General features: G+C 42.5%; 6 protein-coding genes and 1 non-coding gene across 7 annotated transcripts; 3 read left to right on the top strand and 4 right to left on the bottom strand.

Annotated features, from left to right (window-relative positions):
- Positions 1 to 7: 7 nt before the first annotated feature.
- Positions 8 to 882, top strand: LOC114569412 (testis-expressed protein 2-like). Its single transcript, XM_028599213.1, has 2 exons — positions 8 to 780; positions 828 to 882. The coding sequence occupies exons 1-2, from the start codon at positions 8 to 10 to the stop codon at positions 880 to 882; spliced, it is 828 nt and encodes a 275-aa protein (XP_028455014.1).
- Positions 810 to 8631, top strand: LOC114569483 (testis-expressed protein 2). Its single transcript, XM_028599318.1, has 11 exons — positions 810 to 1090; positions 2174 to 2374; positions 2834 to 3101; positions 3295 to 3482; positions 4054 to 4254; positions 5045 to 5144; positions 5841 to 5973; positions 6114 to 6251; positions 7059 to 7268; positions 7465 to 7585; positions 7770 to 8631. Exons 1-11 carry the CDS (start codon positions 950 to 952, stop codon positions 7908 to 7910), a joined length of 1842 nt encoding a protein of 613 aa, XP_028455119.1. The 5' UTR covers positions 810 to 949; the 3' UTR covers positions 7911 to 8631.
- Positions 8159 to 12521, bottom strand: LOC114569484 (60S ribosomal protein L3-like). The gene is made up of 10 exons (XM_028599319.1): positions 12419 to 12521; positions 11626 to 11818; positions 10995 to 11163; positions 10780 to 10915; positions 9999 to 10185; positions 9747 to 9907; positions 9477 to 9578; positions 9050 to 9145; positions 8759 to 8878; positions 8159 to 8636 (listed from the first exon to the last, which is right to left on the bottom strand). Exons 1-10 carry the CDS (start codon positions 12419 to 12421, stop codon positions 8577 to 8579), a joined length of 1227 nt encoding a protein of 408 aa, XP_028455120.1. The 5' UTR covers positions 12422 to 12521; the 3' UTR covers positions 8159 to 8576.
- Positions 12522 to 13333: 812 nt separating this feature from the next.
- Positions 13334 to 16266, top strand: ndufb10 (NADH:ubiquinone oxidoreductase subunit B10). The gene is made up of 4 exons (XM_028599834.1): positions 13334 to 13577; positions 13914 to 14052; positions 14605 to 14744; positions 16126 to 16266. Exons 1-4 carry the CDS (start codon positions 13430 to 13432, stop codon positions 16212 to 16214), a joined length of 516 nt encoding a protein of 171 aa, XP_028455635.1. The 5' UTR covers positions 13334 to 13429; the 3' UTR covers positions 16215 to 16266.
- Positions 16267 to 16816: 550 nt separating this feature from the next.
- On the bottom strand, positions 16817 to 19017 carry rps2 (ribosomal protein S2). The gene is made up of 5 exons (XM_028599833.1): positions 18844 to 19017; positions 18648 to 18737; positions 17710 to 17817; positions 17285 to 17618; positions 16817 to 17032 (listed from the first exon to the last, which is right to left on the bottom strand). Exons 1-5 carry the CDS (start codon positions 18976 to 18978, stop codon positions 16860 to 16862), a joined length of 840 nt encoding a protein of 279 aa, XP_028455634.1. The 5' UTR covers positions 18979 to 19017; the 3' UTR covers positions 16817 to 16859.
- Positions 17115 to 17254, bottom strand: LOC114570437 (small nucleolar RNA SNORA64/SNORA10 family). Its single transcript, XR_003694513.1, has one exon. It is a non-coding gene; the product is annotated as a small nucleolar RNA SNORA64/SNORA10 family (small nucleolar RNA).
- Positions 19018 to 19957: 940 nt separating the features above from the next.
- On the bottom strand, positions 19958 to 22719 carry rnf151 (ring finger protein 151). Its single transcript, XM_028600604.1, has 4 exons — positions 22295 to 22719; positions 21588 to 21757; positions 21371 to 21467; positions 19958 to 20514 (listed from the first exon to the last, which is right to left on the bottom strand). Exons 1-4 carry the CDS (start codon positions 22295 to 22297, stop codon positions 20044 to 20046), a joined length of 741 nt encoding a protein of 246 aa, XP_028456405.1. The 5' UTR covers positions 22298 to 22719; the 3' UTR covers positions 19958 to 20043.
- Between the last annotated feature and the right edge of the window lie 58 nt (positions 22720 to 22777).

Below are 22777 nucleotides of genomic sequence, written 5' to 3'. Positions count from 1 at the left end.
CCTGGGAATGGATCTGGACTTGAGCCTAGGTCACCACTCCCATTCCCCCTTCCTGTCTCACTCCCCCTCATCCCCAGGCTCTTTAGCTGATCTGTCAGCATCCTCAGCAGATCTGCTTGTCACCACCAACCTGGTCAAATCCTCCTCCACAGACCTGAAGCCGAGGGAGAGCAGCTCCCTGCGAGGCAAACCTCTGCTCAGCCTGGTCAAGTCCCTGAGCACCGAGATTTCTCGCCGGGTCGAGCCAGAGGTCAACCTCTCCAAGTCAGACTCCAAGTTGCATTTGCATCCCTGGAAGCAGCTTCCCTGTCCAAAAATCAGGTCTGAAGCAGGAGAGCTGAATGAGAACGATGACTGGGTATCACCTCTTTCCACAGGCGGCATACCCTCCTCTGAACCTCGGGGAAGCTCGCTGATTGCTGAGCTGGAGGACACACGGAGGAAGTTCTCCGAGGCCATGCAGGATCCGCTGAGCATGCTGAGTAAGATTATGGGGGACGAAAGCCCCGGCAGCCCCAAGCAGGGGAGGGCTTCTTGTGCCGGAGACTCCCCGTCTTCCCAAGGCAGCTGTGGAAGAGACGGGGGTAGTGAAGATGCAGACCTTAAGTGCCGGAGGAGAGCGGAAGGGGAGCACAGAGGTGTGTGTGACACGCCTCTGAGACGACTGCAAAAGGGCTCCTTAACGAAATCCTCTGTCTCCCTAGAACGCCACAGAAGTGACAGCCATTTAGAAATGCGTACTTATGGAGATAAGATTCAGGCGTTGGAGCTCCAGAATGGGTCCAGAGGGACACATCATAGAACTTACGCCCAGTCTCGAATCACAGTGCCAGGCTCATCGCTGCCTCTTCACTGGCTCTTTCCTGTGGGTCTTCTTGCTAACGGTTTCTTTGTGTTGCCCCTGCCCTCCTATGTGACTGGTCTGTCCGTGGGGGTCGCTTGCGGCTTTATGTTGGGTCTGGTGGTAGTGTTCATGTTTGCCCCGCAACGCTCATCTGCCAGAAACAACAGGGCCTCTCGTTTCAGTAAATCCAGACCCCTGATCATGGATCCACTGGATGGAGAGCTCACAGATCCAGAAATCCTAGAGGTAATAGATGAGTAAAATACAACAATGAGAGGCAAACATTAAGGGGAAATTTCATCTACATTTTGTCTCTTTGTACTTTTAACCAGACTTCACTTCTTTGTTTCTTTCGAGTGTAATACACATGTGAGTGCAGCAGAGAGCGAGAAGCCACTTTCTGTTTTCCTGTTACAGATTTGGCTACATGGAAATGAGGTTCAAGCTCTAATGTTTGAGAGATCAAAACAACAAACAACAGCAGCCATGTGAGGCAATGGATAGCTCTAATGATAAGTGTTGTCAGTGGTACCTAATGGATTAGTTCTGAGGTCATTACTGCACAAAATTACTGCCCTGAGGCACAGCAGGTTCAGCATCTAAAGAGCATTTTGATAATAGCTTTCTCAAAGCACTTCTTGACAGCTCTGCTGAGAGAGTGGCTGCCTCAATAAATGCAGAGTAAGCATTAGAATTTTTATGAGGATAGAGGAGTTACTAACAGAAGGCTGTGGGCTGTTTCAAAGACTGGTCCGCAGTGTTAAATGAGACGTATTCTACCATGTCTCATGTTTCCTCTCCTGCTGAGCTGTATTGTCGCAGTTTGCACCACCCACTGCGAATTTAATTTGCCTGAGTAGATTTTTACCAAGTTTACATATTTTTGTTGATATAAGCTCTGTCAAATGCACTTAAATATAGCTTCAACACAGTGTTAAAGGAATACGCCACCGTTTGTTGAAATAGGGCTTTTCACGGTCTACCCTGGCTGTAGATAGGTGGGCCAACGCCTTTTTTGTCTCAGTGCAAGTACCGGTAATTAGGTTGTTTTTTTTGTCTTTTGTTGGCTCACTTTTACTCACAAGATGCTAACCGGCAACATAGGATTCCATTCAGTACGCTAAGCTAACTAGCAGCGGCACTGCCGGTGTTGCACCGGACTAAAACAATGCATTCACAAAAAATGCATTGGCCCACCTATCTACAGCTAGGGGAGACTGTGATAATCCCTATTTCAACAAACGGTGGCGTATCCCTTTAAATATCAATTCTGAAAGGGAAATGTGAGGTGATGTGTGACTGATTGAGACCCTCATCATTTTCTGCCAGGGCTGGATGAATGAGACACTCAGCTACGACCCTGAGACCGTCCACCCCTCCATCACACACTCTGTCTATGTCACCCTTGAGGACAGCCAGCTGCGTCTGGCGTACCCACGTGCCAACATCCCCCGGTGGGCAGCGTTTGATGAGACGTCCCATGAAGCTGTGTTTTTGCGTTTCCGCACTTACAACCTGGCTAACTGTAAGGTCAGTGTATTTATTTATTTGTATATATATATATATATATATATATATATATATATATATATATATAGTTTCTAAGTCCCAGGGGAGCAGGCATGTCCCTCCTCAGAGGGGAGTGAAAGAGAAGATGACCTCTCGCCTGAACTCTTATCTCTCTGCACCCACATTGTCATCTAACACGGAGGTGAAAGACCGAAGGATTACGACTAAAGTGATGATGCTCTGAATAAACTTGACCCGGCTACTGTCCCAGTAGCATATTGAGGCAGCTGCTGCACTAGCTTCCAATAGGGTGATAGAATAAAGCACAACACACAATCTAATCAATGTGCCGAGCACTTTGGCAATGGCGACCTGTCAACCAAATGTCTGCCTACCAGCATCTCTTGTAGAAAAAAAATATAGATTTAAAAAAAAGGACACTTTTCCTTTATCATTCCTTTCCGTTACTTTTAATCTCAGGTGTCTCTGTTGCCGCCTGGTTTGGCCCGCAAGAGGATCTGGAACAGGAAGTACCCCATCTGCATCACTTTGGCTGAAGGAGAGGTAGGGGAGGAGAGTATGGTTGAAGGGCAGGAGGAGGAAGAAAGGGCAGAGAGACATGTCATTCAGGACCACCATTTTCCTGTCACCCTGTACCTGTTTGGCCGCACAGGAAGAGAGAAGGAGGAGTGGTTCCAGCACTTCCTGTCTGCAGCCAAGAGTAGTGTAAGCAGGGAGGAGAATGCAGGTAAGACAGTGTTTGGAGTTATGGTGGTTGGGAGCAATTAGTTTGTTTTAAACATGCATACAGTCGTCGAGTTGAATTGAGTGCAGGAAAGATTGATGCTCAGAATTGTACTGTTTCTGTGAGTCTTTGAGTTATGTTTACCAGCTCCTTCGGTCCACTTACTTCATGTCTGTCTTTTCTCTTTGTCACTCAGAAACACCATGTGGTGGAGACGGTGCTAAAGAAAGCACAGACGAGCTGCACGACTTTCTGGGAGCTATAAAAACAAGAACACTATTGGAGTACAGCACCTACATGACTCAGCTGATTGGCTCGCAGAGCTGCAATCCCACCCTCAGCCCCTGCAATAGTGAAAAAGGAAGCCCCACAACCCACAAGAAGGTCAATGAGCAACACTTTTATTTAGCTTTTAGATGTAGAATCGGGTCGAATATCACAGCGCGGGAGGTTGTAGAGGGATGTACTCTCCACAGGTTTCATTTACAGCATGAGCAGATATATGGACTTGGTCTCTGCTCTACTTACCCTCTGCATGTCATGGTAATACTCTACATAACACACACTGATCAGAGCTACAATGTCAGCTACTGTTCTGCTGAGACCAACCTTGTTCTAGGATGCTTGCTCAGCCAAAAACATTCCTGCTGACTAGACCAAATGTCAATGTGCAGAAATATCAGGTATCACCTGGCTGGAAGGATATTATGAGGAACTGACTGCAGCATACCTGACTGAGCTGCTTATCCTGGTTTGTGTGGTTTGGGATTGGCACCCCACATAGTCTGTCCAGGTGTTTAGAGGAGGAAGAGAGTTGGCATAAATGGAGCTTGAGGATAGATAAGCATAGGAATGGCAAACATTTGTATCTTGCATCTAGGTCATATAACTCTGAAATTTTTTTCTGCAAGCATATATGACTTTCATGGTTTCATTTCTGTTTTATTCCCTGCAGATTAACAATGAAGAGCACGGATCTGGAGGTCAACCTGGAGCTGAGCCCAGTGCAGGTTCAGTGGCAGATGGATGCTCTGCAGAAGGCCAACCCACCTGGGTGAACTCCCTGGTAGGACGAATCTTCTGGGACTTTCTGCAGGAGAAGTACTGGACTGATCAGGTGGCACACAAGATCCAGAAGAAACTCAGCAAGATCAAGGTGAGGGTGGACGAGTAATGTGATTTATTTTTTAAAGGTTAGTCGGAAACCGTAGTCCTTGGTTGACAAAATGATTGGTTTAACTGATGCTCTTTGTTTTTATATTCAGGTTTATCTTCGTATTCACACCACCATCAGCAGCAGCATTATCATTAGTGTCATACTGACTAATGACATGGCTAGGCAGCATTGAGTATTCTCACTATACACTGTCACTTGATAATATGACGTGAACATCAACGCTGGTTTGTGCATAAGGTCAAAAGATGTGACAATAGGCACATCAATGCTGTAGCTCTCTTTCCTCTGTGTGTGTGTGTGTGTGTGTGTGTGTGTGTGTGTGTGTGTGTGTGTGTGTGTGTGTGTGTGTGTGTGTGTGTGTGTGTGTGTGTGTGTGTGTGTGTGTGTGTGTGTGTGTGTGTGTGTGTGTGTGTGCTGATAATGCACTCCCTCTGGTGCATTTGACTCCCTCTGGTACCAAAGGCAGGAGGTGGGAGTGAGTAGTGGAGCACTGCTGATGGCACTGCAGCCTCTCATTACTCATTTCCTGCTCTCCACTTTGACACACACCATCCTTTTTTTACTATCTTGCTCCTCTGTCCTTCACACACACACATACACACTCATACACACTGCAGATTTACCCTGCTTGCTCATCTGTTTGAAGTAATTAGCTTCCTCTGTGGAGCCTCTTTCTATTTGTTTTGCACGGATTCCATGTGGAACTGTTTCTATCTGACATGAACGCATAATTTCTACTAATTAAAAGGCGTTGTTTGTCTTATTATAGTTGCCATACTTTATGAATGAGCTGACTCTGGCTGATCTAGATATGGGCACTTGTCTACCTCAAGTCCTCAGCACCTCCACACCTACACTGGATCGCAGAGGTACAGTTGTGTTTTCACACTCGTACATGTTCCATTGGATAAATACTCATCTATACACGCTCTTGCTTATACAACTATTGGACAGATTGCTATGAAGTTTAGTACAGATATTCATTGTGCAGATAATCTAAATGACTTTGGTGATCACCTGACTTTTCCTCATGAGGTTGACAGCTGTGGTTTTGAGTGAAATGTCTAACAACTATTGGATGGATTGCACTGAAATTTGGTACAGGATTATTTGAATGACTTTTCATATAGTGCCTAAAGTTGCATGCTGGTGACATTTCACTCTAAGCATCGCTATGCCTAAGTAAAGCCCCACAGAGCCACTAGCTTGGCTGCAAACTCTTAGTCAAGTTTTTTTTCTTTTCTATACCACTCTGTATGTGAAAGAGTCACCAAATAAGGTTTACCCAACTCTCAGACACAAACTTGCAATCAGCTTAGGCCATGATCTCATTTGTTGCATTACAAAGTATGTTGCACCTGCATATACCCGCACCCAAATGCTTTTCGTTGTCTCATGCCTAAGAGATTAGCAATCCTCTTTGCCTTGACTAATCTTAATTTACAATAACATGCCCAAACTATCCTCTATTGATCTAATGTCCCTTCTGCAACAACACTGTGCCAGGCTGTTAACAAGACTGATCTGATCTGCTACCTGTTTTTTTCTCTCTCTTTATCCCCAAGGCCTGTGGCTGGAGCTGGAGGTGGTGTACACAGGTTGCCTTCAGATGACCCTGGAGACTAAGATGAACCTGTGTAAACTGGGTAAAGATGGAGAGGACGAGGCTCACAGCGTTCTAGAGACACAGCAACTGGGGTGAGGCATTTCCCTGTTTCATATCCCTCAACAGATAAAGAGAGAGTGTGGAGGTGGATGTGAGCACACTTAATGAGGAATTAATGAGTCTTCAAAGATCAGTAGTTTGCATTAAGATGTACCACTGGCGTGTGTTTCAGCTCTAAGCCCAGGCTATGTATACTGGCTGATAGTGATGAAGAGTCATCCAGCGCAGGCTCGTCTGATGAAGAGGAAGTCCCCTCGTCTGAGCCACAGGGGTCTCTGGGAGATAAGAACACAGTGTTAGCAGCTGAAGGGTAAATTAACAACTTTATAACACAGATGAAATATATCATGCATTATAGGTCACAAAACTGCACTGCATTGTAAGCATGTCACACTTGTGTTTGCATCCTAGGCCAATTTTGCTCAGCATAGTCTGACTTGTCAAACACAGGTGTAACTCATATTGTTGCTAATATAGTTGCAGACATAATGGACTTAATGACCTTAATGATGCTGCACTCCAGTTATAGCAATGCAGTGCAGCATCGTTATGGCCATTAAGTCCACCTGTGCTTCTCCTGCTTTGACAACTTACTGTCAGAGAACCTTAGCGTCTTTTGTGCTCTGTTAGTTTGGGCCAAATTGAACTGCCATTTTTCATGTACACAACTGAAAGTACTGAGAAATATGTTAAAAGTAACATGCGGTTAAGGTTCTTGATGTTATTTCAATAAAATCTGACACGCCTCCTTTGAGTTACTCCAGTATTGTTACCGGTGAGGAAAAATGCAGGAGCATTTTTCAGGCCTTCAAAGACAGGAATGACTTACTTACATACTGAAGTGTATATTCTGATATATTGTAGATTTCAGCCGTAATTACAACTTGAGTGTTGAAATGAATAGTTATTTACAAGCCAAGATTTTTGTGTAAGTGAGGTAATTTCCACATGATGTGAATTTTTTTTAACAGATAACAGAAAACACCTGATGTGTCACCACTAATTTGGTTGTGTCCAGAAGTGGAAAATGCTAAAAGTTTGAATGCCCCAATCCCAGTCATTATCAGATTCACAGTCCTACTCTGCATCTGTGATCATTTCCTAATCCTTCCCCCAGGCACACTGGTGGCAGCACAAGTAGGAAGATTTTGAGATTTGTGGACAAGATAGCGAAGTCCAAGTACTTCCAGAAAGCCACCGAGAACGAGTACATCAGGAAGAAGATAGCTGAGGTGTCCAATATGCCTCTGATGCTCAGCGTCGAGGTCCTAGAGCTCTCTGGTACTCTGGCCATAAACATCCCACCTCCACCTACTGACAGGATATGGTACTGACTTTACTTGTTCGCTGTCATTTCATATTAAAAACATTCTACCTGAACTGGGTAGATTTGAAGATGGGGTAGGGGAATTGAGGAGAATTGACATACTGTTTTGACAATGTTTCGTTCGCAATGGCCTCTGTTGTATGTCATTTGGTGTGAAAATTTAAAATAAATAGAGTTGGAAAAACTGTCCTCCCAGGTACAGTTTCCGGGTGCCTCCCAGGTTAGACCTGCATGTGCGACCCACCCTCGGGGAGAGGGAGGTCACCTTCACTCATGTCACTGAGTGGATCGAGAAAAAACTCCAGTGTGAGTTCCAGGTCAGTCAATCAGGGAATCTGTCCATATTGCAGAAAAAGATCAAATGAATGATTCAAACATACTTTACTTACTTACTTTGTATAAGAGGAGTATGAAAAGTAGCATTTCCCATATCATTAAAAACAGTGAGATCATTGCTCTAATTTGTTAAACATGGTTTTGTTGTCCTTTTCCCCTCAACAGAAAGTGCTTGTGATGCCCAATATGGACGATCTATATGTGCCCTTGATGACATCTGGCCTGGACAACCCACATGCATCCCACCAATCCTCAATCCATTCCTCATCCCACCAGTCCTCCATGGAGGAGTACCTGTCAGAGTAGTGCCCCTTTGAGGACAAAGATAGGATTATGTCCATGCAAAATAGCCATTGCGTGCAGCGATTGCCATGAATCTCTAATGGATTCGGAGGCTGCTGCAGCTGGGTACCGGCTTCATCCTGAGTGTGTTGGTTGTAACCAGTGCAGGATAGACGCCTCCTGAAGGCACGCTGAGCACGGCAGCGACCTTGCAACTGTGAAAATGGTGTTAAAGTGCCCCCTACTGTGAAGATGATTGAACTGTACACCAGTTATGGCACATTATACACAAAAAGGGAACTTTTTTATTTGATGCCAACACTGATAAAAGATGCAAAAACTGGATGTCTTTACTGCACATCAAAACAAGGTTGTCAATGATAACCAGTTTTGAAATAATGCTGATTGAACAAACTATGCTAACATCCATTTTCTAATCCACTGATACTGTTACGGGTTGTGAACATGAAATGATAATGGTAATCCTGATGTTGAATCAAGCTACCATGGTGCATGTTATTTCTGAACAGTGTTGATATGCTCATGGATTAATCAGTGAATAAAAACTGAATGTATGTTAACTGTGGAATTAAACTACATTTATGTATCACCAGTGTCAATTTACACATGGCACAAAGTACAGTGTATTTGAAACCCATAGTATGGGAATTGAGATATGAGAATTTTTTTTCAGGCCTCCTCGGTCAGAGGCTCCGGCAGTGTTTTCAGGGCATCCTTCTTCATAGGCCCCTGCAAGTACACCAAAGGTCGTTGTTAAAATAGCACAGAAGGATTCATCAGTGATTATGTTAACACTGGAGAATTTCCTGGTAATCGGATTTGTGTGTGCATCAAACTGTTTTCCTGCTCACCATAAATGCCCTCTTCTCCTGGGCAGTTTGGAAGCGGCCATAACCAAATTTGGAAGTGGTGTCAATGAACTTGAGCTCGATGGTCTCATTGGACTTGCGAGATGTGTGCACGAGCAAAGACTAGGGGGGCGGGGGAAGGAAAGACACAAAGATGTACACTTACTGTACATGTCCCGCAATGATGTACTAGGAGCCGTACATTTTTTACTTTGAGAGTAAATTAGATACAACTGTGTACAAATACTGCAAGCTGCCTGTAAGATCTAAAATTAGCCTTTCAAAATCACATACCTTTCTGAGGGTGAGGACACGTTTCTTCGGCCCGACCACGCAGCCCTTCACCATGACAAAGTCATTATTCACGTCACCATAGTGGGGGAAGCTTCCCTATAGGGTGGACAACAGGGAAGTAGGGATAAAAAGGGAATGAAGGGTAAATAAGTGTTCAAGAAGAAATATGCTATCACTTCTATAAATCTCTTATATATAGTGCATAATAAGATATGCCCTATAAGTGAGCACCATCACCACCACCTTGTAACCAGTCATGCAAAAGTGGTAGAACTTTAAAATATTACTATATAATACCAGCAGAGAAACATGATGCATCATGATGCATTATAATGCCCTGTGCAGTGTTGCAGTATTACATTATAGATATGGGTTTCTTAGAAAGCCTTTCTTTAGTGCATATTATAATCTTTAAAAATGAGAGTACCATGGGCGTGATGGACTTCTGGGTGGTGTCGTAGTTAGTGGAGGCATTGTTGCGGATCACCTTTCCATCCTGGATGTGCACAGCCTTACCAATACGGTAGATCTGGGGACACAAGGAACTCAAGCATGGACACACAGCATTATAGCAAACCTACCTACTGTATGTACCATATACTTATAATGATATTTCCTATAACAAAAGCTTTTCCCTAAGAACGGATCAAGATGAAGTCTTGAGCGGGTGAAATTGGACCCCTAACTCCCAGCTAACCTTCTTGTTGAGCTCAGTGCGGTGATGATAGCCCTTTTGACCAGCACGAGCTTCAGTGTACGCCACACGGGCCGGATGCCAGGCTCCAATACAGGCCACCTTCCTCAGACCCTTGTGAGTCTTCCTGGGAAGCTTCTTTGTGTGCCATCGGCTTGTCACACCTATTATCACAAAGAGCCAGAAATAAGTATATATCCGAGTACATTTTACAAGTCCTTGGACCTGCACAAATAGTCATAGCACGCTTCTAACCTTTGAAGCCACGACCCCTGGTGACTCCAATGATGTCAATCATCTCATCCTGGTAGAAGACGGCAGAGACAGGCACAGCTTGCTCCAGGCGCTCCTTAGCCCAGTCCACCTTGTCAGAGATGCTTCCCCCGTTTAGCTGCACCTCTGCGATGTGGGCCTTTTTCTGCGATATGGGCAGCAATCGCATCTGGAAATGGAGAAGCCTGTAAACCAACTGAAAGGAGTCCAAAAAAATCTAGAAACGTTTTTCTAATGATATTTTGCTATACTTAGATTTATTATTTAGCGCAGGATCATGTTTGAAATCTTTTGAAGTTCAATTACCACAGCCCTGATATTTAAGAGCACATTTTGATCCTATTCCCACTTCTGAAGCTGAAACATGCACAGAAAAAGATCCCAGCAACACTGTTAAGAGTTGAGATCTTGACAATCTTCATTTTGTTTGCTGCCAACATAAAGGTTTTCCCTTGGCAAAGCCTGGGTGAGCAGCCAGATCCTGCCCTGAGAATTATTTTTAAACTGCTATTTGAAACGGCACCCTCCTCCAGTGCTCCCCCTAGGACAGAGTGTAATAGTCAGAGTTGTTTGGCTCTTGGCAGCAAAGGGATTTGAGATGTGGCAGCTTTTCTGTACATTGCATGTGAGTCAGCTGGATAGCATTCAGTTGCTACCAATATGTGAATAGTTGCCAATCATTAGAACAGGGGATTCTGACTGATGTGGGATGAGACAGCAATTGGATTGTGCTTTGAATGTACTTGTTAAGTGGCTTGCATACCTGAGTGTGAACAATAACCCTGATTACTGAACAGTATTTCTTCATCTGAGTGAAATCCTTGTCCAGTTGTTTCTTTCCTGTCTCATCCTGCCACTTCTTACTGTACTTGGTGAAGGCCTTCTTTTTGCTCTTGTACCTGAAACATAGAAATACCCAGTAAGGCAACAACTGTGTTGTCAATTTGTTGCACATACAAGGGAACAAAATGTACACACCAGTTTTTATAAAATCTGCGCTTGCAATCGTCACTGAGATGCTCAGCAAAGATGGTTTTGAAGGAACGCAAGCCACGGACAGTCTCAATGTATCCCACTACCCCCACCACAATGACTGGAGGAGTGTCAATGATGGTAACCGCCTCTACTTCCTCTCGCTTTGCTTGCTCTGTGGAAGAAACATTGAAAAGAATGGTCTGCTGAGATATTTTAACAGTCAGTATTCAGAAAAACTCAATCAAGCATAGCATTTTAACAATGGATATGTGTGGTATTTCATGATTATTGAACAATATACAGCAAAGAAAGGCAAAAATATGCAATAGAAAAGAGATAGCCATTGAAGCATATATTTTAGGCTGTTTGACCCCACCACATAGCAAAAATTACAGAACAGTATATAAGCCATTAACATCCTGTAACAATGTAATAATATTATAATGTTTCATGCTGGTGCTTCCAGAAGCTAAACTGCTGTAGGTTTTGGATAGAACACAGTAAGCTACATAACACAGTAGGGTACCATGTAACTTAAGGGCCCATTATCCTCTCAAACAAACAGCGAACATCAATCATCACTTTGCTCACTCTTCCCATGCATCCATGTTACAGTTAGTCCAGTCGTACATACTGAGGCCAGTGCGGTGCATTTCCCTCAGTGTGTGGGTCATGCCAGCCTTGTATCCCAGGAAGGCAGTGAGGTGGACAGGATGGCTGGGGTCATCTTTCGGCCACGTGCGCACCTTGCCCCTATGCTTCTTGCAACGCTTGTGGGGCAGGAACCCCATGTGTCCATGGCGGGGTGCGTGGAATTTACGATGAGACTGGAAAGGCATAAACCACACAGTCACAGTCACTTTTTATTAACGTGAAACCCAGATAATCCCATGGAAATGTAACTAAGATGTATTACAATTATTTTTACAATAATACCACAAGAACTACAGTAGTATATTAAGAAGAGACACAATAATCCATGCTTGTACTTAGCGTAGCAAATGTAATCCTCCTTTACTGTTTTTGAACAACTGATTTTGGCCTAATTTCCAAAGATTCTTTAAAGTTGTAATAAAATGAAATGCGACATCATACGAGCATACTGTAATAGAATCAAGTCCCCTAATTTTCAGGTGTGTGGCCTTTCTGTTCAGGCCATGTGTTTACTTTCTGCATTGGTTTATTTGTCCCATTTAATATGATTCAGAAATCCAGCACCGGACGAATAATAAACAAAACTCAGACGATGGAATGTTACATAAAAAGAAGTAACCATTTCAGTGTTCCACATGGTCTCCTCAAAGGTAGCCATTACAAGATAAGTTTCCAACCAAAGTTAACCACACAAACATGCCTGTAGAAGACAATACTGCAAATCAATGTTTCCTTTATAGTAGAAAGAACCAAAAAATAAGAGAAGCACTGACCATGTCTGCTCACCGTCCAGTCGACAGAAAGAGAGAGGAACCAGTGCTGATGTAAGGGTCATATAAGATGATACAGAGTGTAGGGGCTCTAATTTGGTGTTTGGCCCAGTTGAGGAGACGTATTGGCTTTCAAAAACTCTCTGCCAAGTTCTGACGTGAAAAGACAGGAGGAGGGAAGAGGGTAAACTCAGAGGTCTGAGGTGGTGGGGAGGCTCAGCGAACAGGAACCACATGGCCAAGAAAGGAGAGAGAAAGGAAGAAGAAAGTTTTCATTCATTGTAAAGGTGGTCACGACACAAGGCCAATATTTACCTGCTTTTGGACAGATACACTCTTTTTCTTTCTTTAAAGAGCAGCATTCAGCAACATGTGAAAGTTGCTGAATTGTGAGCTCTCTTCCCTCTCTCTCTCTGTGTGTGTGTGTGTGTGTGTGTGTGTGTGTGTGTGTGTGTGTGTGTGTGTGTGTGTGTGTGTGTGTGTTGCTTGTTGAGGCTGTATGTGTCTATCTCTCTTCTCTCACACTGGTTTTATTAGCCATGTTTTGTAATTAATTGTTTTGTTTTCCAAAGTGACTTACTATAAATAGGCCTAATAGTAATAAGAGCTAGATATCATCCATTATTATATTAAATATCATAACATTTTAAGTGCCAGAAATTCTCACTGGCACACTGTGCACTAGTGATTGAAGGTTGTCAGCCCTGCACCACCACCTGCTGCATTTCCATGGTATAACAGCTCCACCTGTGACCTTTACCCTTCGACCTCCATGTTTTAAAAAATTGGGCTATAGTTATTGGGCTTGTGCTAAATTCCTCGTTTGGGATTATATGTGTAACGAGTAAAACTTTTTTTTATCATAATCAGAATTAAACGTATTCAAGATATTATTACTTTTGTTGACCTCTATTTCGCCATTATGTATGTCGTCTGCGCATGCGCCACCTGGGAAGGAGAGCTGCCGAGGTCGAATTGTAGGATTTCTTTAGTCCTGGTCAAAATAAGGCAAAAATGCCTACAGACTTTGATAAAGGAGCATATCCGGAGCCTCCCCGGCAGACTCCGGCTGTGGACAAACAGACAGCTCTGCCAAACCCAGCCGTGATTCTGTCTAAACTCTTCTATTACTCCGTGGATCTGCCTGTCACCACATTTAGAGGTAACGAAAGCTAACTGTGCTAACAGGATAACGTTAGCACAACAACACAGCTATCAGGAGACATATTGTTAGTAGTATAATGTTACATATCGTAAGTGTTTTTTAACTTTATAACGTTGTTATCACTGTTGCTGTCTTGCAACATATTACACAAAATAAGTTATACGGCTCTGGTTTGTGGCAATAACGGACAGTTAGTTAGCAATTCACTAGCCTGGTGTTATGCTGGCTAGCGTCATATAGCTAGACATATCTAATCGTAGTACAACCCACATGGCCTTTGCTAGGTTTATCCAACAATGCTCTTTCCCTTTACTGTTTTTCCTTCTCATCTAGATGCTGTTGATAGCATCCGGGCTAAAAACAAGTCCGTATACTACCACCAGAAGTTCCGTCGTGTTCCTGACCTGACGGAGTGCCAGCAGGGAGATTACCTCTGCTACTATGAGGCTGAGATGCAGTGGAGGAGAGACTAGTGAGTAACACGCAGAGATGCCGTTAAACGTGTGAAACATCTGTGATATACTGTATTCTGCGCCAGTAAGGTTTTGGGTATAATCATTAATGACATCAATTAAAAAAATAAATCAATTTCGATTCCGAATCCATGTAGAGCCCTTATCAATAGTGTATATTTTCTGATAGGCATATGATTGTAAAACATAACTGTACTTGTCTTGAGTAATGCATGAAATTCGTGTTATCAATCCTGGTAAGTACAGTAATTGTTTCATATTAATGGCAGGAGGGGCAATATTAGTGTTCTAAAACTAGAAAGTGGCAGTGGTTTAACGGGGCAGAAGGCAGTGAATTAGCTTGTGTAACTAGGAAAATGATGTAGAGGGGCCTTTTTAATAGTAAGACTTTCAATATAAAACAAAAGTGTGAGTAAAAATTTATGCTTATTATAAGGACTCAATAGTGAATTAATACACCTGTAAGGTTGCTGTAGTGGTCAGGGTGCCACTATCAGCACTGGAGATACTGTTGAACTGTGTAACCCTGTGTTTTTGTCTTCCTTCCTCAGCAAAGTGGACCAGGAGATTGTGAAGGTTGTCCAGGAGCGTATGAGGGCCTGCCATCAGAGAGAAGGAGCCAGCTACCAGCAGAACTGTGCCAAGGAAATTGAGCAGTTCAACGAGGCAACCAAAAACTTTCAGTCACGCTGTAAGTAATGTGCTGTTTGGAGCTTGGACATGTGTGGTGAAATAGAAAGAAAATGTTAAAGCATTCATGTATCCTACAGCATGCTGTCCCACTGCTGACTAAATACAACAGTGTAGCAAATGCTTTCATAGGCTAAGGGAGGATTTACTCTACAGTGTGTCACTAAATGTGCATTATTGTACAAAAGAAGTAGATCATGCAACACATATTGTTTGTTGTAGAGCTGAAACAATTGACAGAAATTTATTTGGCAACTGTTTTGATTATCAATTAAAAAAAAAAAAACATTGGTTCCAGCTTCTGAAATGTGAGAATTTGAAGCATTTTCTCAGTTTTTATATAAATTAAATAGAAGGAATTTGAAGACATCACCTTTTGGTTTGGAATATCATGATGGACATTTTATAGACTTGGTAATCAAAATGATATCTTGTCGTGTGAAAATTGGCCTGTTTTGTTGATTGTCACTTTTAACTTTTGCTTGGCTTCACTCAGAGATGGGGACTCGAGTCTGCTACTCGGACTCGAGTCGCACTAACAGCTGACTTCAGACTTGACTCGGACTCCAGCTTCGAGACTCGTCAACAGCCTGTTTTCATGCAATTATTGCTTTTTCAATCTAAATTTATTCATGTATTTCTATTTTCTTTTATTGCCGCATATACGTTGGGGAAACGTATGACGAGCTGCATGTCCCCTGCCCTTTGCCATAATGTGCAAGATAACGCATGCGTTATGCCTTATGTGCGCGCACTCACATATACATTTTTTTTTTTATTGCTGAGTCCTCCCTGAGTTGTGCCTTTTGTCATTAGTTTTGCTTTCAAGAACTTGGTAAACAGTGGCAGTAAGTGAACAGCTACAGGCAAGGTGTGTGGCACCAAGATAAATGATTCCTGATCAACAACGTCGAACTTCATCAGGCATCTCCAAACGCACCCAGATAGATCAGTCACTGGATAATGTGAAAGATACGTTACATTTAGCATATATCGTCACAGGTAACAAGCTAACCATCGCAAAGTGTTGTGCTAATGCTGGAAACAGGCACATTTTATCTTTATAGTTGTATCCATATGATGCAACAGACTTAGGTTAATATCTCTCCAGGTCCGAGGGCTAGAGGGATGTGTTAAGTAGACCCCATAAAGTTATCCTACAACTAATTCTGATACTGTACTGTATGGATGGTAGCTACAGGACATGCTTTGAATTCATAACATTTAACAATACAGTGTTAGGGACAGATCAGATGGCCAGAGACTTGAGACTTGACTTGGACTCAAGCTCAAAGACTTGAGACTCAACTTGGACTTCCAAAAAATTACTTGTGAACATCTCTTCGCTACATGTGTTAAATTCATGACCTGCATCTTTCCAGATGGAGACCTGGGAGCGTATGCCAGTGGCAGGAAATGTCTAATGAAGCAGAAAGAACGGATGATGGCTGCTCAGGCCTCAAGTGCTTAAGTTACCTATATGTCCTATGTAATAATTGTAAAATAAATTGTGTGATAAATCACGTGTTAGTGTCTGTCCACTCTGTCCTCAAAGTGACTTACACCCAGCCCTCTGTGATGGTGCATTCCTGCACAATGAGCTTTAATTGGGTCTTCTAAACAACCATATAGTAGGAAAGATTAATTTTTCCCAACACATCACCTTAATCAACACACCCTCAGTAATTGATATTGTGAGAGGATAGATTTGTCTCATTGTCACCAAGGATGTAGATCTCTCCCAAAAGTATTCATTTTTATATCGATACGTTCTGACTTGTTAGAATTTCATTTCACAAATTGTATTTTTCCAATCAAAATAGTGACCAATATTTACCTACAGCAATGACATTCTTACACTCGTCACCCACCCCTGAGTGGTAGTGCTCATGGTAAACTCTTAATGCAAAACTGTAAACCCAATTTGTTCAATTGTCACTAGTTAACATTTTACTGCATTCATATCCCAAGTGATTTGTTACTGGGCCTCGGGAGGCGTTGTGTATGTGTGATATGTAAATCCAAACCATGGTTCTGCCATGATTTCAGCACAAGTAACAAACCTACACATTACATGTTTCAGAATGTTTATTCAACAATTCTCTGTACAAAAAGTTTAGGAGGGAGGGGCCTGGACAGGCTGTCCCCTCTGCACAGACACCCTGGAGTGAGTCTTGGCCAGATGGTCAGTGAACTCCTGGTAGGGAGACTTTGTGAAGACTGTCTCCTTCCACAGGTCAGGGGTCAGGTAGCTGTAGGTCTTGGAGATGGCATCAAAGGTGGCCTTGGCTGATGAGGAAATTAAAAGAAATAATGATAAGATGCTTAAGATGGAGCTCCAAACACAATAGAGCTGCAGTCTTCTTTTTAAAACTGTAGAGCACTGAAAGGGGAACAGAGGAGACCACTAGACGGTCTCTCTGCCGTGCATTACAATACTCATTTCTTTCTCTCCTGATAACGACAACTACACCACTGCAGAGGTGAAGCTGAGCAGAGCAAGGAGAAAACAACGACACACAACCGTCAGAAGAATCTTACCGAAGTTGCCGAGGGTGGCGGTGCAGCCCCTTGCTGAGGTGTAGCAGTCATCAATACCAGCCATCATGAGCAGCTTCTTGGGCACAGGGGCAGACACGATGCCAGTACCACGGGGGGCAGGGATGAGACGCACCAGGACAGAGCCACAGCGGCCGGTCACCTTGCAGGGCACGGTGTGGGGCTTGCCGATCTTGTTACCCCAATAACCTCTCCTGACGGGGACAATGGACAGCTTGGCCAGGATGATGGCACCACGGATGGCTGTGGCCACCTCTTTGGAGCACTTCACCCCCAGACCCACATGGCCATTGTAGTCGCCAATGGCAACAAAGGCCTGTAAACAAAAGCCAACAATGTCACATCTGGACCAACAACATGGGATGTTAACACTGACTGTTTATTACAGCGTTGAGTTAACAACTCACCTTGAACCTGGTGCGCTGACCAGCCCTGGTCTGCTTCTGGACGGGCATGATCTTGAGCACCTCGTCCTTCAGACCAGAACCCAGGAAGAAGTCGATGATCTCAGACTCCTGCAGGAAAAAAAAAAAAAAATAAATAGATTTGATATAGTAACATAAACCCAAATCCAACATAGGGTGTTGCATGCATATCCATGCAGTTCTTATAATATACTTGCATGTATTAAGATGTCATCCAAATCACAGAGCAAAGCATCTTTTCATATATATCTTTGAAAAACCAAAGTCATTTTGTTCCATATGTCCACTCCCATGTTGTGTTTTATAAAATGAGAAAAGACCAGACATCTAATTTTGGGCTGCACAATTAATCGCAACTTTTTCAAAATATGGACTAGTGCAATATCCAAATCGCAGGGAGGTGGGGGCGTGCAATATTTGTTAAAAGGCCAAATATGTGTCAAAGCATTCTGAATTAAGTATTGTGGTGCTGCAGAGACGTTAAGCCTACCAATCGTATCCTACAGAATAAAGAAAAAAAAAAATCTTTGGTACAGATCCTCACAAAAAGAGATTTCAATTTTAAGATTTCAATGAGAATAACTATACAAAAGTGATCATTCCCTCAGTATAGGGAATCATATCGCAATTACCAGTCAAAGTAATCGCAATTACATATTTTCCTCACATTGTGCAGCCCTCTCTAATTTTCAGCCATTTGATATAGGAAGGATTCAAAAGTTGTAATGATGTATTTTTGTATGTTTAGCTCTTTGACTTTAAATAGGATGACGTACAAGTTGGGGCCAACAATAAACAGTGTTATTAGGCTTTACATTAACAGGGCCATCCTGGGGTTCCCTGTTCGTATCAGAACGTCTTTATTTAACGTTAATATAGTTGGAAGTCTGTCACTGTGGTCACCCTTACACACTGCTTACCTTGATGGGCAGAGAGTACAGGTAGATCTCCTCCAGGGACTTGATCTTCATGTCCTTTACCAGGCGGCCCAGCTTGGTGACTGGCACCCACTTAACAAAAGACAAAACATCTCAATGTAAGATTGTAGTATGAAGAATTATTAGAGGTTATTATTTTACCAAATGTTCATTTAAATACTAGTGAGTCTTAACTTACTTCCTTGTCCTCGGCCTTGCCACCCCGTGCACCGCGGCCCCTGCCACGGCCTCTGCCGCGTCCACGGCCCCTGCCGCGGCCACCTGCCCCAAAACCTCCGCGAAAACCTCCTCTACCACCGGCGTCGTCCGCCATTTGCTGCAGAACACAATACAGATCACAATTAATATTTGCTAGAGCAACAGAGCGTATAAGTTAGCAGGCATCGGTCTAGACATTTCCTTTATCTCACGTAAAACGAGCATCGCCGCCATAGTCAACGTTCAAAGACTTCACTTCAATATTTACAAATATCTCAAATTCTGCCTAATTGTCCTCATAAATACGACCAGGGTTTTGAAATAACATAGTCTTGTGTGACTTGCAGGTATAATACATGCGTTTGACAGAAGGATGTGCGAGATAAAGCAAGATTTTGATCGGAGAGAATTATTTCACATTCAACTTACGTGATCGTAATAACAGGAAGAAGACCGAAGAGAAGTCCCGCCGGGTTTTATGTAGAAGTCTTATCGCGATATTTCCTTGAAAAGAAAACTGAATGTGCTGAATATTGCCCCTAGCGGCGGCTTTTTCAGTAACATAGACTGTATAAAATAGGACCTCAATCTTTTGTTATTTTATCATACAGTACACCCATGGACTCTTGTCTGTCCTATGCTTTGATTTGATTTGATTTGAAGAAGAACTTTATGAATCCCTTATTGGGGAAATTTAATTTTAAGAGGTTGATATTGATTTGATTTTATATCTTCTCAATGAAAATATAGTAATATTTTAAAAAGCAAACAAAACTAGTCATGAACATCAACATAAGCTCCCTTACAGTGAAAAAGCACAGAAAAACTGCCTGTCTGTCGGAGGACATGATTTGATTTTACTAAACTCTATAATTATTTAGCTTGTATGTATTTATTCAGTGCGCACACTTGATAGTTCCCTGTTATGCATTGATTTTATCTGACATAACCTTCTTTTGTTGGACATATTCATCACTCACACACACAACATAGGCTAGGATGACAGTTTAATGTTTTATTTTAAAAATAGATGAAACAACAGCACAAAATTGTTACAAATTCACTCTTTTTAATCATATACCTACCTACATATTCTAAAAGCACACACCTTTGAAGAAATGAACACATGCAGAAATGATACACAGCAGCAGCCAACCAGCAGCAGTAACTAACTCGTCCCTCAGCAGTTGCTGTTGTTGGTACTCGGAGTCCCACTAGAGCTGCCACTGCTCTCTCCAAGGTCCTCCTCCTCTACCTCGTGCAGATCGTCCATTACCTCCAGGCTCTCACATATCAGCCCTATTTGCCTCTTCATGTGGGCCATGGTGCTCTGCATTCTCCTCATCTTCCTCTGCAGGGCGGTGGCGATGGCCCTGTGGTTCCTCTGTCTGACTTCATACTCCTGTCTGAGTTGCTTGTAGCAGTTGTGCTGAGCCTGTGTGCGGTGGGAGAGAATTGTCCCGCAGCCCATGTGGCAGGGCTGACGCCAGTGTTCGCAGTGACGTGCGTGGGTGTCCAGGTCCCGGCGGAGGAGCTGTGCCCGGCAGCCCTGGTACGGACAGGGGATGAGCTCGTACAGACAGCTCATGCTGTGGCAGTACTGCTCCGAAAGGGAGAAGGTCTCTGCACAACCACGGATCTCATTCTTACACTGTAAGAGGCCAGACAGCAAAATAGAAAGAAATCAATAGCTATAGAAGACATGGTTCACATACAGTATGCCTGCAGCATGAAGTATTTCTCAACTGCACTGTTAGTTGACTTTATTATTCAAGCAGACGTGAGATTACACGTGGTGAAGGAAGTATTCAGATACATCACTGAAGTAAAAGCAGCAATACTGCAGTAAAAAAATACTCCATTACAAGTACAAGTCCTACATTAAAAATATCACTTATTATAAGTATTATTAGCAAAATGTACTTGAAGTCAAATCAAAAGTAAAATTACTCATAATCTACTTTAAAAATACTCCCAGTGATTTATATATATTATATAGGCCTTAAGCTCATCATTTATTTTGTATGTAAAATCCACAAGTAATAAAGCTGTCAAATAAATGTAGTCAAGTAAAAGTACACTATTTTCCTCTGTAGTAGAGTAAGTTTTCTGACATTTTATAGACTTGTTAATGAATTAATTAATTGAAAAAAAATATGTTTATATTAATTGATCATGAAAATAATGTAAGGGGCACACTTATAGTTATAAGTATTGTTCATGAAAAGGACCATAGTCTCATCCTTACTGTAACCAATACTACATGAATATGCCCTGAACCAATTCACACGGCCAGATAAACACCCAGAGCAAAAATCTACAGGGGACCCCTTTACCAACCGCCCCCCCTCCCCAGAGCTTCAAGATTAGAGGGTCCCTTTTTAGGCCATGTTATCAGTTATTTAGATGTGTTCCTTATTTCAATAACTAAAATGAGAATTGTCATAATTACAGTACATACCTTTGACTCTTATGTACAAATGTCCAACATATTTTCCATTTCCTACCTTGATTTTCATGCGCCCAATAGATTTGCTCAGCTTGAACATGACAAAGATCAAGCTCGGGTTAACAGGCTTCCTGCAGCAGGGGCAGGTTTCCTGCCTGTAAAGGATAAACATCAGTTAATCATGTTCTTCTGTGTGGAACATACATTAATAACAATCCAATACAGTACAACTTTACACTGTTTTCCCCCCAGTGGTATTGATCCATGTTCACTACCTCTTCAGCCACTGTAAGATGCATTTCTTGCAGAAGATGTGGTGGCATGCAGCTCTTACTGGACACCTGAGGACCCCCTGGCATATGGTGCAGACCAGATCGTAGTCTGGAGTTTCCACAAACAGCTCCACATCATAGCCCCCACTCTGTGTTGACACCTCTGGGTCCGCCTGGATGTGGCCAAAATAAATAATACTTTATTCTGGGTTATTATAATGTATTATTATTATCATACATTTCAAGGAGACAGGGTAGAATTGTGGCAGCTGAGGAGATGGACAAACTGAGACCCCTTGTGTACCCAGGTCAGTTTTTTCTCTACAGCTGTAAAACATGGCTCCACAACTACTTACAACCCATCCACAGTGTTTTCAACATAAAGGCAAGAGATGACAAAACAGAATTGTTCTGGAAAGTCGATTACATAATAACCAAAAGCAAGTAATCCTTCAAAACTGTTTTTAACCATCAGATAGTTACAAAATGCTTATAAACACATTTAAGTTTATTTTTAATATCTAATAAAACAAATACCATGACAATATGCATTTTTAAGGAAAAGCACATTCCAAAATATTAGAAGAAATAGCTGTTCTCATAAGGATAGGCCCTACATGTGTAATAGCTTCAAAATTGATCACAATCACCCATAATAAAAAGGATAGATAAATACCTAAATACATAAACAGAAGCTGTTGTGTACTCACCATGACAATCTTCTTTCTTCACCGTGTTTCCATTCCCGGGGCGATGTTTTACTCCATATCGGTCCACTCACATGTCACACGCGAAACACACCCACGTTATCAATACAACACACACATGAACATTCCTGACAAAACATGAAGAAGGGAACGTGTGTGTGCGCGCGCGGACAAATGAAAACAAATTATGGAAACGAACGGAGATAATGGCGCTCATTATGGAGCGCGTCCTTTCCCTTCTGTTCTAGCATCAAAGCTCAGCCTCCACGAGTCCAACAGGAACTTTTGAACATGAATAGCTCCAGCTGAGTCTATTGTTGTGAGCCTCAGGGACCAAATTTAAAAGTCAAAGTTAATTCAGAGACTCTAATGATCACATAACATCCACACGTGTTACTTCTAAATTTCAATTTTCCAGAAACCACTACTTTGCTTGCTTTTTTTAAATAGGATTTCTGTCTGTTTACATGTTTTAAACTGAGCACA

This window comes from Perca flavescens, chromosome 15, assembly GCF_004354835.1.
Source record: "Perca flavescens isolate YP-PL-M2 chromosome 15, PFLA_1.0, whole genome shotgun sequence".
In the NCBI taxonomy this organism is placed as follows: domain Eukaryota; kingdom Metazoa; phylum Chordata; class Actinopteri; order Perciformes; family Percidae; genus Perca; species Perca flavescens.
The sequence above is the reverse complement of the archived record's forward strand: the minus strand, read 5'-3'. Positions and strand labels throughout refer to the sequence as shown.

Coding starts and splice junctions, on each gene's coding strand:
- LOC114569412 (XM_028599213.1), top strand. CDS start 8: ATGGATCTGGACTTGAGCCTAGGTCACCACTCCCATTCCCCCTTCCTG. Junction 781..827: donor GCGTTGGAGCTCCAGAATGG/GTCCAGAGGGAC, acceptor CTCGAATCACAG/TGCCAGGCTCATCGCTGCCT.
- LOC114569483 (XM_028599318.1), top strand. CDS start 950: ATGTTGGGTCTGGTGGTAGTGTTCATGTTTGCCCCGCAACGCTCATCT. Junction 1,091..2,173: donor CAGATCCAGAAATCCTAGAG/GTAATAGATGAG, acceptor ATTTTCTGCCAG/GGCTGGATGAATGAGACACT. Junction 3,483..4,053: donor GCCCCACAACCCACAAGAAG/GTCAATGAGCAA, acceptor TATTCCCTGCAG/ATTAACAATGAAGAGCACGG.
- LOC114569484 (XM_028599319.1), bottom strand. Junction 11,164..11,625: donor AATGCACCGCACTGGCCTCA/GTATGTACGACT, acceptor TTTCTTCCACAG/AGCAAGCAAAGCGAGAGGAA. Junction 8,637..8,758: donor AGGAGAAGAGGGCATTTATG/GTGAGCAGGAAA, acceptor GTGTACTTGCAG/GGGCCTATGAAGAAGGATGC.
- ndufb10 (XM_028599834.1), top strand. CDS start 13,430: ATGCCTACAGACTTTGATAAAGGAGCATATCCGGAGCCTCCCCGGCAG. Junction 13,578..13,913: donor GCCTGTCACCACATTTAGAG/GTAACGAAAGCT, acceptor CTTCTCATCTAG/ATGCTGTTGATAGCATCCGG. Junction 14,745..16,125: donor CAAAAACTTTCAGTCACGCT/GTAAGTAATGTG, acceptor GCATCTTTCCAG/ATGGAGACCTGGGAGCGTAT.
- rps2 (XM_028599833.1), bottom strand. CDS start 18,978: ATGGCGGACGACGCCGGTGGTAGAGGAGGTTTTCGCGGAGGTTTTGGG. Junction 17,818..18,647: donor TGTACTCTCTGCCCATCAAG/GTAAGCAGTGTG, acceptor TTTTTCCTGCAG/GAGTCTGAGATCATCGACTT. Junction 17,619..17,709: donor GTCAGCGCACCAGGTTCAAG/GTGAGTTGTTAA, acceptor TTTTGTTTACAG/GCCTTTGTTGCCATTGGCGA.
- rnf151 (XM_028600604.1), bottom strand. Junction 21,468..21,587: donor ATCTTACAGTGGCTGAAGAG/GTAGTGAACATG, acceptor TATCCTTTACAG/GCAGGAAACCTGCCCCTGCT. Junction 20,515..21,370: donor TTGGGCGCATGAAAATCAAG/GTAGGAAATGGA, acceptor GGCCTCTTACAG/TGTAAGAATGAGATCCGTGG.